Here is a 16,651-nt window from a genome sequence, read left to right on the forward strand (position 1 = left end):
TAAGGGCTAGTCTACATGAAGTGCTACAGGGGAGCAGCTACGTGCTTCAGCTGCACCACTGTAATGATTCAGTGTAGACACTACCTATACTGACAGAAGGGGTCCTTCAACTGGTGTAGACAATCCACCTCCATCCATCTAGTACTATCTACACAGGGACTTAGGTTGTCTTAACTACGTTGCTCAGGAATATGGATTTTTCACATCCCTGAGTGACACAGCTTTGTCAATCAAATTTTCTAGTGGAGACCAGCCCTGAGAACGGGAATGCATTTTCACAGTATGGCTGACACTCAGCAGTCTGCAATCACACCCCCATATACCACAGTTGGCTGCAGTAGGTTTCCAGAAGCCCTTGCTTTTCATAATTCCCTGACTATGGAACTAAATGCTTTCAGTATACTTCAGTGCAAATGGACATATTGCCTACAGTTGCCAAGACAAAGCATTGCCAGAAATGGACAATGCACAGACGGGTTCTGGGTGACTCAATTCTGTCTTTTTTCCCACCGAACTGATGGAGGCCTATATCATCCACTCTAGAAATAAAACCAGGATACTAACAGTGTCTGTGCAGATCATGTTTAGGAGAGATGGGCCTAGCTATAAAGTTCCTATCTGGACTTTGCAGGCATTCTGATCTGCGATTTGTTCCAAACTTTTCTCTGACATTTAAAGTGCCAGTAGACAAATAGGCTAGTGCCACCAAACACCATAGTGGTAGACCGCTCTTTGTTAGATTAATGCTGCACTGTGATTAGGGTGTTTTGAGCTGACCTAGCTCTCCATGTTGGTTTTTAAAAAAGTTTTGAGGCATTTTGTTTTACCTTCAGGTAAGGTAGAATCACCCACCCTGGAGAAATGAGAACTCTCCTTGAGAATTCACTGGTCTGGTCTTTCACATCTACACAGTGTTGCTGAGCTTTTGCATTCAGACTCTCATACAGTTCAGGGCTTAACTTGGAATCATGCAAGGTTTTCAATTAAGTTAATTCAGTTCATCATCCGATGTATCCAGGGCCGGCTCCTGGCACCAGCGAAGGAAGCAGGTGCCTGGGGCGGCCAATAGAAGGGGTGGCACTCCGTCCATTATTGGGGCGGTACAGCCGGGTCTTCGGCGGCACTTCGGCGGCACTTCGGCGGCAGCTCAAGCGCTCTGTTTTAGTCTTCGGTGGAAATTTGGCGGCAAGTCCTTCACTCCGTCTCTTCCTCTTCGGCGGCACTTTGGCAGCCACTCAATTGGGTTTTTCTTTTTTTTTTTCCTTCGCCGCTTGGGGCGGCAAAAAAGCTGGAGCTGTACCTGGATGCATCTACCCACATGCACAAGCTAAACTGTCAAAAGTCATGGAAATTAAAAAAAATATATACAAAAATCATGGAACCCATGACTTCCAGAAAGGCCATGGCAAAAAAGCAGACTGAATTATAATGCAATATTATTAAAACATCTTTCATGTGGGATTCCCTCCCATAATTTCCACTTCATAGGCAACAAGGGTGTAGGATGCTGTTCTTTCTGAAGACATAGGCCTTGGCTACACTTGCGAGTTACAGCACAATAAAGCAGCCCCGGGCGCCCTAGCTCACTCCCCATCCACACTGGCAAGGCACATAGAGCGCTCTGACTCCGCAGCTACAGCGCTGCTGGTACTCCACCTCGGCAAGTGGAATAATGTTTGCTGCGCCCCGCTGGAGCGCCACAGCGCCAGTGTGAACAAGGTATTGCCTTACTGCGCTGTGATCAGCCTCCGGAAACGTCCCATAATCCCCTTAAGTCAAGTGGCCACTCTTGTCATTGTTGTGAAATCGGCTACAGGAATGCGGAAATGCCCTTTCAAAGCTTGGTTTCGGAGAAGCCAGTTGCTTATCAGTTCCTAGAAAAGTGAGTGAGAGGCTGGGAGAGGGAGAGGGGGGTCTGAACTTACAAGACAGCATGCTGACACTCTCAGCACCCCAAAAACCCACTCTCTCTCCCCCCACATACACACAACACACTCCCTGTCACACTCCACCCTCCCCCATTTGAAAAACACATTGCAGTCACTTGCATGCTGGGATAGCTGCCCATAATGCACTGCTCCCAATGCCGCTGCAAGTGCCACAAATGTGGCCACGCCAGTGCGCTTGAAGCTGTCAGTGTGGACAGACTGCAGCGCTTTTCCTACTGCGCTGTACGAAGGCGGGTTTAACTCACAGCGCTCTGTGTAGTGTAGTGTACATCTGCAAGTGTAGCCATGCCCTTACACTGCTAAGCAATATATTCACATTATCTGCATAATTACTCCATATCTGACGTCCCAGTCCTTGTCCTTAAAGGACACCTGCACAACACCTTCAAAAGACAAGCCTGAGAATTTAAATGTACAACTCTACTAGACACTGAAAATCATGGACTTAAGACACTGAATTTATGGCTCATTACAACAGTCTATAAGCCACAAACCCTCCTTTGTCCTTCAACTGTAGAAGTGTTTAACTGCCCATTATCACTTTGAATGGTCTTCTGCAATATGTGTTAAGTCCTTATCTGTTCCACCATCTATTTAGCTGTAACACTCTGAGTACCTTTCCCAGATCTGAATAAGAGCTCTGTTTAAGCTCAAAAACTTGTCTCTTTCACCAACACAAGTTGATCCGATAAAAAATATTACCTCACCCATCTTGTCTCTCTATTATTTGCATAGATAAACTGGGTGGGGTAATATCTTTTATTGGATCAATTTCTGTTGGTGAGAGAAACAAGCTTTCAAGCTACACAGAGGAAAAGCTGAAGAAGAGCTCTCTGTAGCTTGGAAGCTTGTCTCTCTCACCAACAGAAGTTGGTCCAATAAAAGATATTACTTCACCCACCTTGTCTCTCTCATATCCCGGCACCAACACAGCTATGACAAAACTACAAACAATATATTATTTGCATAGGCATTTAAAATAAATACCTTACTCCCAAACTACCTCACTGCACTAGCCTTCTTGTTTTAATTCTACAAGGATATGACAGTGTATCAGTACCTGAATGGCATCCCTTCTCACAACAGTGAGCAAGGCACAATAAAAATCCAGGATTCTGGATTTAAATTACCATTTTCACGTTGTGACTAGAAGATAGCATCGATTTTTTGCTCTCTTTCAAGGAGTCATGCTAGATTCCAAATAAGCAAAACTTGCTAACAGACTCATTCAAAGTGCTTTGTTCAAGAACACAACAAAAAATAATTAATTCAAAACAGCCTGGCTTTGAAGGGAGCATTTATTTGAATTAGTCTGTATTCACAAAAACAACAAGGAGTCCGGTGGCACCTTAAAGAAGTGGGTTTTTTACCCATGAAAGCTTATGCCCAAATAAATCTGTTAGTCTTTAAGGTGCCACCGGACTCCTTGTTGTTTTTATTTGAATTCTCTCTTTCAAGTATGTACAAAGTGATGCATAAATATGCCACCTCAAACTCCCTTCTTCTGGAACTTACATAAAGTCTTTGTTGTTATCCTTAAACTTTACAGAGCTTTTTTAAAAATAGTGAGGCCCCCCCACCTTCCCCCCCCAAAAAATTAAAGCATGTCTACTCACATACTAAACTGATTTGCGAACAAGCCATTTTTAAAAAGTTAACACAAGATAAAGCAATAACAAGGGTGGGAGGAGTGAAGAACTGATTTAAATTATTTTGTGTCTTTTATACAAACCACTTACCAAGTTCTGTGGCTGCTGGAGAAGTTTCATCAGAGATGGATGGCTGTAACCTAAAACAAAAGAAGGAGACTATTTCCATCTGGTTTCAAGTAGCCTTGTTGAGATTTATTCATCAGTATGTACTGTAGAGAGTAACTTTATTTTCTTAACTTGCTTTTTGATTAGTGTCATCTCTAACCTTTCCACGTATTAAAGTATTAAAGGTTGGTTCTTTTCTAAAGTGGCACAAACTGTTATGCCCCTATGACTTACATTCTCTTCGGTGGCTGTGGGTCAAATGCAGCATCTGATTACAGGGAAGCGTGCAATACCACCAAACACTCTGGTGTAAGACTTCACTAGTGTTGGAGCTTATCACCAAATTGACAATTAGGTTGAAATGGACACAACATGATCAGTTGCCCTATTAAAGTTTGATTAAAACAGATAAAACAATTACAGACAGTTTGAAAAGGAATCAGGCCCACAGGTGACATATGTGAATCTTCCTTGTATAAATGAAGCTCTTTGGTGATTAATCTTTTTAACCATCAGTTTGAAGTGCTGCCATCCACTTGAGTGGTGGAAATTTGCTTCCTCTTCACTCTGGGGTTACCTAGTTAACACTTCCCATTTCTCTTTAGTACCAAATGTATCTGTCACCCGCTTTCTTTTACTGAGAATGGTATCACTGTTGCTAGATCAGTGCCACTAATGTTTTTCAGCTCAGATTCTATTACTGTAAATGTTTAAAAAGCATGCACTGTGGACTACTTATTTTCCCACTCTGAAGAGATTCTTTCCAAGAACAGAGGGATAGAAATCATAACCATGACTTGTTTGAGTAAAATGACCTTCATCAAGCACTGAACATTGTATTTTCGTACAAACTCATTTGTCCACTCAAAGTCAGTCTGGAAAATTATGTTCCATCCTTATGCTTCTCAGCCCATACTAGTCCCTCACTTCCAAGCACAGAAAGGATACAAATATCACCCAAAAGTGGCCGATGATCACAAAGTGGGAGGAGAGAACCCCAAGTAGCATCATTCCACCTTTCACCCTTGAACTTGTGGAAGGTCTTACACAAGAATGGCGCATAGTTTGGGCTGTTGGGTTTGGTGAGGGGGTATCTGATATAATCCCAGGGCCGGCCCACAACATTTTAGCACCTGAGGCGGGGAGCTCAAATGACACCCCCAAGCTCTCTCGCTTGGGCCAAAACATTGAAAGGTCTCAATTCTGCCTTCTTCCTGTTCTACTCCTCTCATGGTATGCTCTGCTACCTACCCCAATAAAGGAGAACTAACAACTTAAAATGCCTTGTTCAAAAAAGGACAGTTACCTGTTCCGTAACTGGCGTTCTTAGAGATGTGTTGTTCCTGTCTATTCCACAGTAGGTGTGGGTGCTCGCCACATGCACCGGAAGTTTTTCCCTTAGCAGTACCCGTACTGGGGGAGCACCACGGCAACCCCTGGAGTGGCGCCTGCATATCGCGCTATAAGGGGAGCCGCGGGCTCCCCCCACCCTCGGTTCCTTCTTGCCGGACAGCTCCGACAGAGGGGAAGGAGGGCGGGGTGTGGAATAGACAGGAGCAACACATCTTGAAGAATGCCAGTTACAGAACAGGTAACTGTCCTTTCTTCTTCGAGTGATTGCTCCTGTGTATTCCACAGTAGGTGATTCCAAGCAATATCTGCTGGAGGTGGGTAGGAGTTAACGATGGTTCGGGATGAAGTACCGCCTGCCGAACCCGGCATCATTCCTAGACTAGGAGACGATCGCGTAATACGAAGTAAATGTGTGAACTGATGCCCAAGTGGCCGCCCTACAAATGTCCTGAATGGGGACATGGGCGACGTAGGCAGCTGAGGAGGCCTGAGCCCTCGTAGAGTGTGCCCTGACGATCGGTGGCGGGGGAATCCCTGCCAGATCATAGCACGTGTGTATGCACAAGGCGATCCAGCGGGAAAGCCGCTGGGTGGAGATAGGTTGCCCCCTTGCCCGCTCGGCCGAGGCAACAAATAGTTGAGAGGATTTCCAGAACGGCTTAGTCTGATCCAGGTAGAAAGCCAGCGCCCTACGCATGTCGAGCGTGTGGAGGCGGTGTTCCTCATTAGAGGAGTGGGGTTTAGGACAGAGCACGGGGAGGAAGATGCTCTGCTCCATATGGAAGGCGGAGACCACCTTCGGGAGGAACGCCGGGTGTGGGCGGAGCTGGACTTTATCCCTATGGAAAACCGTATAGGGGGGTTTCGAGGTTAAGGCCCTGAGTTCCGAGACACATCGGGCCGACATGATCGCCACGAGGAAGGCCACCTTCCATGAGAAGTGTGACCAGGAGCACGTGGCCAAAGGTTCGAAGGGGGGCCCCATGAGACGGGACAAGACCAGGTTGAGGTCCCATTGCGGCACGGGGGGCCTAGCGTACGGGAACGAACGGTCAAGGCCCTTCAGGAAGCGGGAGGTCATCGAGTGGGAGAAGACTGAGTGGCCTTGCACCGGCAGGTGAAAAGCCGACATGGTCGCCAGGTGCACCCTAACTGAGGCGGGTGCCAGTCCCTGGGCCCTAAGGATAAGAGGTAGTCCAGGAGGACCTGGAGGGGTGCGGCAGTGGGGGAGATGCCCCTGCTCACTCGCCCACCTGGCGAACCTGGACCACTTCTCCACGTACGTCCGATGCATGGACGGCTTCCTGCTTTCCAGGAGGACTCGCCTTACTTGCTCCGAACACCTATTCTCCTCCTCATTCAGCCACGGAGCATCCACACTGTCAGGTGGAGCGCGGCCAGATTGGGATGGAGGAGGCGCTCTCCGTCCTGGGAGAGGAGGTCCGGGTGGAACAGTAGCACCCTCAGGGGGGCCGCTAAGAGGCGTAGGAGTGGCCCGTACCAGTGTTGGTGGGCCCACACCGGGGCTATGAGGATGACTTCTGCCTTGTCCGCTTTCACCTTCTGAAGGACCTTGGCGATGAGGGGGAACGGGGGAAAGGCATAGAGGAGCTGGCCTGACCAGCTCAGGAGGAACGCGCCTTCCCCTCCACCTCCCCTGGAGCAGAACTGGGGGCCACGCCGGTTCTGACGGGTTGCAAACAGGTCGATCTGGGGAGCTCCCCACTCTTGGAAGAGTTGGCGAGCGACTTCCAGGTGGAACGACCATTCTTACTGGGGGGAGAAGACCCTGCTGAGGCGGTCTACTTGTGTATTGCGGACGTCCGGGAGGTGAGCGGCCCTTAGGGAGATATCATGGGCGATACAGAACTCCCATAAGTTCAGGGCTTCCCGGCAGAGGCTAGGGAGCGAGTCCCGCCTTGCCTGTTGATATAATACATGGCGGCGGTGTTGTCCGTGAGGACTCTGACCACCTTGCCGCGGAGATGCGTGAGGAAAGCTATGCAAGTCAACCGAACTGCCCTGAGCTCTTTGACATTTATGTGAAGGGGCAAGTCCGGGGCCGACCACGTTCCCTGGGTCTGCACGTTCCCCGTGTGGGCTCCCCATCCGAGACATCGGACACCAGGTCTATGGACGGGTTGGCTTCTCTGAAGGGAACCCCTTGTAGCATATTGCTCAGGCAGGACCACCAGAGCAGGGAACCCAGTACCGGGGACGGAACCATGAGAACCTTATCCAGCCCATCCCGAGCTTGGGAGAATCGGGAGGCCAGCCATATCTGGAGGGGCCTCATGCGGAGTCTGGCATGGCGGACCACGTAAGTGCACATCGCCATGTGTCCCAGAATCTGGAGACACGCCCTCGCCGTGGTCACCGGAAACGTGACGGAGGCAATGAGATCCCTTAGGGTCTCGAACCTGTCTAGGGGAAGAGAGGCTGTGGCCCTGGAGGAGTCCAGCAGGGCCCCAGTGAACTCTATGTGCTGAATGGGCACTAATGTTGATTTGGTCTCGTTCACGACCAGGCCTAGATCTGCGCATGTCGAGAGGAGCAGCTCCACGTGGGCCTCCACCTCGAAACGAGACTCCCCCTTGAGGAGCCAGTCATCCTGGTAAGGGAAGATCTGTACCCCCTTCCGCCTGAGATAGGCTGCCACCACGGACATACATTTCGTGAAGACCCTGGGAGCCGTGGAGAGGCCAAAGGGGAGGACCGCAAGTTGGTAGTGGTCCGACCCTACCATGAATCGGAGGAAGCGTCTGTGCCCCTCGAAAATATGGACGTGAAAGTACACGTCCTGAAGGTCCAGGGCCGCGTAACAGTCCCCTGGGTCCAGGGAGGGAATAATAGAGGCCAGGGACACTATATGGAACTTGGAAAGGGTTAGGAACCTGTTCAGGCCACGCAGGTCCAGAATAGGCCTGAGACCCCCTTTCGCTTTCGGGATCAGGAAGTATCGGGAGTAGAACCCTTTGCCCTGGAACTGAACCGGTAGCCTTTCCACCGCCCCGACGCTTCTGGTCTCTGGGTCTTTTGTACGGGGGCTCATATCTGCTCCTCAAAGGTTGAGCCACCAGGAGCGATTTGGCCTTGTCCTTAGCCGGGGGGACGTAGAGGCCCAAGATCTGCAAGGTGGTGCAGGAATCTTTCATCCCATGCAGCCTGACGTCCGTCCGGTCTGCAAAGAGCGCCTTGCCATCGAAGGGGAGGTCCTGCATAAGAGACTGGGCCTCCGTCGACAGTCCGGACAACAGGAGTCACGACGCCCTGCGCATGGCGATCGCGGAAGCCATCGAGCGGGCTGCCGTGTCAGCAGCATCGGACGCCGCTTGCAGGGCCACTTTAGCCGCCACCGACCCCTCTTCTACCACAGCCTTGAAGTCCTTCCTGTCCCGGTCTGGGAGGAGGGGCTCAAATTTAGGCAGGGACTCCCACAGGTTGAAGTCGTACCTGCTGAGCAAGGCCTGGCGGTTGGCTACCCGAAGCTGGAAACTAGCCGACAAATAAAATTTTCTGCCAAAGGAGTCCAGTCTCCTGGTGTCTTTGTTCTTGGGGGTGGGCGTGGGCTGGCCCTGGTGCTCTCTGTGGTTCACTGATTCCACTACGAGCGAGTTCGGTGCCGCGTGGGAATAGAGGTATTCATGGTCCTTCGCCGGCACAAAGTATTTCCTCTCGGCTTTTTTCGAGATTGGGGCCAGGGAGGCGTGAGTTTGCCACAGGGAGGTAGAGATATTGGCAATACCCTGGTGCAGAGGCAGGTCCACGTGGCCCGGTGCCGAGAGAGACAGGACGTTAAAAAGGGTATCAGACAGACCTTCCATCTCCTCGGCCTGCAGCTGGAGGTTGGATGCCACCCGCTTTAGCAGATCCTGATGCGCCTTGAAGTCCTCCTGCGGGACCGATGGCGGAGGCGCCGCTATGGTGTCGTCCGGCACCGGAGAGAGGGCCCGCACGGAGCCGGGCGCCTCGGTCAGTGCCGGGGCATCGAGACCGAGGTCAGAGTCCTGGCACGGGTCCTCCGACTCGTGACCCGCAGACTTGTCCCGTGGGCGGCCAGACGAGGCCGAAGGAGCTTGGGACGCTTCGGCCACCGAGCGGGCCTCCGTTGGGGCTGGCACCGATGGCCCACTGGCACCACTGCCCTTGCCACGGGGTCCCTTGCCATTGGTTCAGCTGAGCCCGTGATGGCAATATGTGTCCCAGCGGAACACAGCGTGCCGAGGATGGGTGGACAGATGCCGAGGCCGAGGTCGCCGACGAGTGCTCGGTGCCGCGGGAGCAGTAGGAGCGGTGTCTGTGACGTCGTCTACCTCGGGACCTGGATCTCGACTTCGATGAACGGTACCCACGTGACGAACTGCTTCGGTACGCATGACGGCGACGCGAAGCCGGTGCCCTGGCGCTGAAGTACCCCGAGGGAAGCCCCTGGCGTGACGTCCAGACAAGCGGGAGCTGGAATGGGAACGCCGATGTCTGTCCCGTCGAGAGCAGCTCCGGTAGCTACGTCTAGCAAGTGAGCGCTCTCGGTGCCTCTCTCGGTGCCTACGCTCGCTGGCAGGCGGCGGAGAGGGTCCCTGCGACTCCCATCCCTATGGTGGCCCGGATGGTCTGGCTGGCGTCGAGGGTGGCCAGGAGCTGTCAGAAGCGGCTGCTGCGCGCCGAGCGGTGCGGGGAGCGATCCTCGGAGCGGGAACTGCGGCTGCTTGGAGAGGTCTGGTGGGCACCCAAAGGGAGCTTGGCTTGCGACCTAGGGCCCATGCCCGTTTGTGAGCTCGGGATGAGCAAAGACATAATGTCCTTCGCAGCCTGCACCGTCCGGCGTCGACGGCATCCGTACTGGTGGGGATGCCTGGGCCGATGGTACTGGGCTGCTCCGCTCCACGTGAGTCGGAGCTTTCAAGCCCGAGGAGGATCGAGGGCTGCCCAGCGCGGGACCAGCCTCCGCCCTATCCTTGTCGCGGTGTTGTTGCGAGGCCGGGCCCTTCCCTAGCTTTTTGGAGGGAGATCGGTGCCGACTGGTCAAAGGGGCCTCGCTACGTACTGACAACGCAGCGGCCGGCGCCGAGTCCGATCTGCGTACCGGCGTCAGGGTCAGCGCCGACTCCATCAGGAGAGCTCTGAGTCTAAAGTCTCTCTCCTTCTTGGTCCTTAGCTTGAACGACCTACAGATCTTGCAACGGTCGCTAATGTGAGGCTTACCCAGGCAGCAAAGACACTCAGCGTGAGGGTCGCTCCTGGGCATAGAATGGCGACAGGAGTCGCACGACTTGAAGCCTGGGGCACGGGGCATACCCCGAGCCCCCTCTAACAACTGAAGGACAATCTACCAACGGAACCACTAAGGTCGAGAAGAAGGGCTGCAGCAGAGCTGGAGCACAAAAATTCTGACTACCTTCACTGGCAGCAAGAAGGAACTGAGGGTGGGGGGACCCCGTGGCTCCCCTTATAGCGCGATATGCAGGCGCCACTCCAGGGGTCGCTGCAGTGCTCCCCCAGTACGGGTACTGCTAAGGGAAAAACTTCTGGCACCGGTGCATGTGGCAAGCACGCACACCTACTGTGGAATACACAGGAGCAATCACTAGAAGAACAACTTTAAGTAACACTTAACTTTCAAATACCTGAACAGCAAATGTAACTTTTCTTGTCTGCATAGTAAACACTGGCATTTTTATCTGTTTGAATAATCAAAGTGGTGCTTTCCATGCCTTCTTGGCTGCAAAGATTTGAACTGCTTCCTGCTGAAGGTCAACAGTCTGGGCCAGCTTATGCTCTATTGAGATGGTTGCAAGGCCGACCAGCCTCTCCTGTGTCATTGTGGAGCATAGATGTGTTTTTATTAACTTCAGCTTGGAGAAGCTGTGTTCTCCACTGGCAACTGTTACAGGAAGTGTTAGAAGTATGCGCAAAGCAACAAAAGCATTTGGAAAGAGGTGGTTATCTTATTTGTGCACATATATTCCAGAACAGCCTTTGGAGTTGATCCTGCTGAAATGTATCTTGAAAGGGCTTTCAGTTCATCACTTAAATCACTTGCATCAATATCACGCATGTCATCATGAGTCACTGTCTCTAGTGCCCTGCATTGCTGGTGTAGGTCTTCTTCAGGTATAGCGAGGAGTTTTGGAATATCATACAACATCCCAAATATACTGCTGTGTTCCTTGAGCTGCATGAAATGTTCTTCAACTGACTGTATTGCACAGTCTAGCACCTGGTTAAAGAATTCAACTTTGAATTGTTGTTTGGGGTCTCTTATGGGATTATCCCGTGCCTCGTAATCAAAATGTCTTCTTCTTTGGTGACTCTTGTATTCTTGAATGGGTGGGAAAATAGCTTCAGTGTGAAGTTCCTCTGCCAACTTCCGTGCACTCTTCAGAACATTTTGAAATCCCTCATCTGACCGGGAAGACTGTAGGTATGACTTTGCTTTGTCCAGTTGTTCCATTGCTCCAGATATATCAAGGTCAACACCTTGGAGTCCCTTGCTTACAACATTTATTTCAAACAGTATGTCATGCCACAACACTAAGCCACATAGAAATTTTAAGTTATGTATGTTTCTGGTGATTCCATTTCCCCCTGCCACTGTTCTCCCACGAACAGTTCCTGTCATAGCATTATACTCCATAATGGCAACTATGGCATCATCTATCGTCTCAATTTGGTGTTTGATAGGCTTTATCGCCTCCACTCGACTTTCCCGTCGTGTGGCACTCAGTGGTTTCAGTGTCAGAGAGGATGTTCCCAGATGTTGCTTCAAAATTTGCCGTCAATGACTTGATGCAGAGAAAAATACATAGATGCTTTGAATTACATTAAAAAATTCAGCAGTCTCACTGGAAGCTGATGCTGCATCGCTGACCACCAAGTTCAATGAATGAGAGCTGCATGGGACAAAAAAAGCTTGAGGGTTTAACTCTCTGAGCCGTGTTTGCACTCCTCTGTTCTTTCCTCTCGTGTTGGCACCATTATCATAGCCCTGACCTCTCATGTCAGCTATCGCAATTCCCATATCTTCCAGCTTTTTAAGAAGCACATTTGTCATACCAGCACCTGTAGTATCATCAATGTCACTAAATTCTAGAAAATGCTCTCTGACAGTCACCATTGCAGGGACATTTTCACTAGGTTCTGTTGTTGTTACAGAACGCACCACTAAAGTCATTTGTTCCGTATGGCTGATGTAGGTGTGCAGTCCAGAAAAACAGTAATATCTTGCTGACTTCAGATCTGCCACAATCTTCTGTTTGACTTTTGTTGCCAGTAAAATTGTATGATCTCATTTTGAATTGTTTTTCCAAGGTAGTGGTGTGTGTACATTTCTTGGTTGGTGACTCTTCTTATAGATTCATAGATTCATAGATTCTAGGACTGGAAGGGACCTCGAGAGGTCATCGAGTCCAGTCCCCTGCCCGCATGGCAGGACCAAATACTGTCTAGACCATCCCTGATAGACATTTATCTAACCTACTCTTAAATATCTACAGAGATGGAGATTCCACAACCTCCCTAGGCAATTTATTCCAGTGTTTAACCACTCTGACAGTTAGGAACTTTTTCCTAATGTCCAACCTAGACCTCTCTTGCTGCAGTTTAAGCCCATTGCTTCTTGTTCTATCCTCAGAGGCTAAGGTGAACAAGTTTTCTCCCTCCTCCTTATGACACCCTTTTAGATACCTGAAAACTGCTATCATGTCCCCTCTCAGTCTTCTCTTTTCCAAACTAAACAAACCCAATTCTTTCAGCCTTCCTTCATAGGTCATGTTCTCAAGACCTTTAATCATTCTTGTTGCTCTTCTCTGGACCCTTTCCAATTTCTCCACATCTTTCTTGAAATGCGGTGCCCAGAACTGGACACAATACTCCAGCTGAGGCCTAACCAGAGCAGAGTAGAGCGGAAGAATGACTTCTCGTGTCTTGCTCACAACACACCTGTTAATACATCCCAGAATCACGTTTGCTTTTTTTGCAACAGCATCACACTGTTGACTCATATTTAGCTTGTGGTCCACTATAACCCCTAGATCCCTTTCTGCCGTACTCCTTCCTAGACAGTCTCTTCCCATTCTGTATGTGTGAAACTGATTTTTTCTTCCTAAGTGGAGCACTTTGCATTTGTCTTTGTTAAACTTCATCCTGTTTAACTCAGACCATTTCTCCAATTTGTCCAGATCATTTTGAATTATGACCCTGTCCTCCAAAGCAGTTGCAATCCCTCCCAGTTTGGTATCATCCGCAAACTTAATAAGCGTACTTTCTATACCAATATCTAAGTCGTTAATGAAGATATTGAACAGAGCCGGTCCCAAAACAGACCCCTGCGGAACCCCACTCGTTATGCCTTTCCAGCAGGATTGGGAACCATTAATAACAACTCTCTGAGTACGGTTATCCAGCCAGTTATGCACCCACCTTATAGTAGCCCCATCTAAATTGTATTTGCCTAGTTTGTCGATAAGAATATCATGCGAGACCGTATCAAATGCCTTACTAAAGTCTAGGTATACCACATCCACAGCTTCTCCCTTATCCACAAGACTCGTTATCCTATCGAAGAAAGCTATCAGATTGGTTTGACATGATTTGTTCTTTACAAATCCATGCTGGCTGTTCCCTATCACCTTACCACCTTCCAAGTGTTTGCAGATGATTTCCTTAATTACTTGCTCCATTATCTTCCCTGGCACAGAAGTTAAACTAACTGGTCTGTAGTTTCCTGGGTTGTTTTTATTTCCCTTTTTATAGATGGGCACTATATTTGCCCTTTTCCCGTCTTCTGGAATCTCTCCCGTCTCCCATGATTTTCCAAAGATAATAGCTAGAGGCTCAGATACCTCCTCTATTAGCTCCTTGAGTATTCTAGGATGCATTTCATCAGGCCCTGGTGACTTGCAGGCATCTAACTTTTCTAAGTGATTTTTAACTTGTTCTTTTTTTATTTTATCTGCTAAACCTACCCCCTTCCCATTAGCATTCACTAGGTTAGGCATTCCTTCAGACTTCTCGGTGAAGACCGAAACAAAGAAGTCATTAAGCATCTCTGCCATTTCCAAGTTTCCTGTTACTGTTTCTCCCTCTTCACTAAGCAGTGGGCCTACCCTGTCTTTGGTCTTCCTCTTGCTTCTAATGTATTGATAAAAAGTCTTCTTGTTCCCCTTTATTCCCTTAGCTAGTTTGAGCTCATTTTGTGCCTTTGCCTTTCTAATCTTGCCCCTGCATTCCTGTGTTGTTTGCTTATATTCATCCTTTGTAATCTGTCCTAGTTTCCATTTTTTATATGACTCCTTTTTATTTTTTAGATCATGCAAGATCTTGTGGTTAAGCCAAGGTGGTCTTTTGCCACATTTTCTATCTTTCCTAACCAGCGGAATAGCTTGCTTTTGGGCCCTTAATAGTGTCCCCTTGAAAAACTGCCAACTCTCCTCAGTTGTTTTTCCCCTCAGTCTTGATTCCCATGGGACCTTACCTATCAGCTCTCTGAGCTTACCAAAATCCGCCTTCCTGAAATCCATTGTCTCTATTTTGCTGTTCTCCCTTCTACCCTTCCTTAGAATTGCAAACTCTATGATTTCATGATCACTTTCACCCAAGCTGCCTTCTACTTTCAAATTCTCAACGAGTTCCTCCCTATTTGTTAAAATCAAGTCTAGAACAGCTTCACCCCTAGTAGCTTTTTCAACCTTCTGAAATAAAAAGTTGTCTGCAATGCAGTCCAAGAATTTGTTGGATAGTCTGTGCCCCGCTGTGTTATTTTCCCAACATATATCCGGATAGTTGAAGTCCCCCATCACCACCAAATCTTGGGCTTTGGATGATTTTGTTAGTTGTTTAAAAAAAGCCTCATCCACCTCTTCCACCTGGTTAGGTGGCCTGTAGTAGACTCCTAGCATGACATCACCCTTGTTTTTTACCCCTTTTAGCCTAACCCAGAGACTCTCAACACTTCCGTCTCCTATGTCCATCTCTACCTCAGTCCAAATGTGTACATTTTTAATATATAAGGCAACACCTCCTCCCTTTTTCCCCTGTCTATCCTTCCTGAGCAAGCTGTATCCATCCACACCAACATTCCAATCATGTGTATTATCCCACCAAGTTTCAGTGATGCCAACAATGTCATAGTTGTATTTATTTATTAGCACTTCCAGTTCTTCCTGCTTATTACCCATACTTCTCGCATTTGTATATAGGCATCTAAGATACTGGTTTGATCTTTCCTCCCGGTTTTGTCCTGACCCTCCTTTCTCTCTGCCAATATAGCCCACACTCCCTCTCGTCTCCGACCCATCTCCCAGGTCTCCATGTTCCCCACTTACCTGCGGGCTTTGCTCACCTGTCCCCATCGAACCTAGTTTAAAGCCCTCCTCACTAGGTTAGCCAGTCTGTGCCCAAATAGGGTCTTTCCCCTCCTCGAAAGGTGAACACCATCTCTGCCTAGCAGTCCTTCCTCAAATAGCATCCCGTGGTCTAGGAAGCCAAAGATGTTCTTAGATGTTCCTGGAGTACAGCATCAAACTCAGCCTTCAGCTCCACAATTTTAAGGAAGTTTCCATTGTTTGGCACATACAGCTGATCTGAAGTGCCACGCAATGCTAGGTTTTGGGTAGCAAGCATTCTCACAATGGCAATGAGCCTTTTCAGAACATTTTGCCAATAAAGAGACTCTGATGCAATCTCCTCTTGATGCTGATCATCTATGGTGGCCTTTAACCTTAGTCTCATCGCAAGCTCTTTCCACCTACGGAATGCTCTCTGGTGATTTGCTGCCTTCTCATGGCATGCCAGATTTCTAGCCAGATTTTTCCAGTCCTTTGTTCCTGTAGAACCCAATGTAGAACCCAAGAGTCTGCAACAAAAACAGCATGCAGCATTCTGGGTTTTTGAGTACATAAGCCATGGCCTCTCCACTTTGTCACCATTGGGGATTTCATGCCAGTAATGTGTTGGATGGAAACTTCTATTTTCATTGTCTTTGGGGAACATGAAGTTTTTCACTTGCTGTGGCCCATCCAGTACAAGGAAGACCCTCAGGCTACTGCTCAAGTGGGTCCACAGTCCTGGATCATCTAGACTTAAGAAATTAAACTCAGCAGCAGCTGTTTCTTGTGCCTCCATCACACTCTTCTCTGATCTACACTTTTCTTCAGGAATGTGCATGGTTACATCCATTTGAGAGGGAGATGTGGATGCGGCAGTAGCTGCCAGGTCACCTGCACTCTAACTGGAAGATCAGGCATCTCTTCACCACTCACATCCTCACAAGGGCTGGAAGGTTCACCATGAACATTTGTGTCTATGCATCTCAGGAGAGCTCCTTCCTGCTTAGATAGAAAAGCTTCCTTTGCTTTCTTTCTTTTTCTGAATGCTGCCCAAGGGGCATTTTCTTCTTTCACTCATGACTGCTGTTCTGTGCCAGCTATAGTGGCTCTCAACACTCAATTGAAGGGGACAAATAAGCAGGCTGGTAGCAGGGCCTGAGTGAGGGAAGATATCAGCGTCTTAAGGGCCTAACTGGCTCCTACTACTTCAGTTGACTGCCTGTTCTCCTCCAGGGGGGTCAGGGAAGCAGCAGGAAACAGGAAGCTC

At 49.0% G+C, this 16,651-nt stretch overlaps 1 protein-coding gene across 2 annotated transcripts in view; it reads right to left on the bottom strand.

Moving 5' to 3' along the window:
• Positions 1–16,651, bottom strand: part of ABAT (4-aminobutyrate aminotransferase) — a 158,301-nt gene that overhangs the window by 31,133 nt on the left and 110,517 nt on the right. For both annotated transcript variants that reach the window (XM_026650738.2, XM_026650737.2), the window contains exon 6: positions 3,689–3,738. In XM_026650738.2, coding sequence (XP_026506523.1) covers positions 3,689–3,738 — 50 coding nt within the window. The remainder of the gene's footprint in view (positions 1–3,688; positions 3,739–16,651) is intronic.

The sequence above is a fragment of the Terrapene carolina genome, unplaced genomic scaffold, assembly GCF_002925995.2.
Source record: "Terrapene carolina triunguis isolate 2854851 unplaced genomic scaffold, T_m_triunguis-2.0 Scaffold93, whole genome shotgun sequence".
NCBI lineage: Eukaryota > Metazoa > Chordata > Testudines > Emydidae > Terrapene > Terrapene triunguis.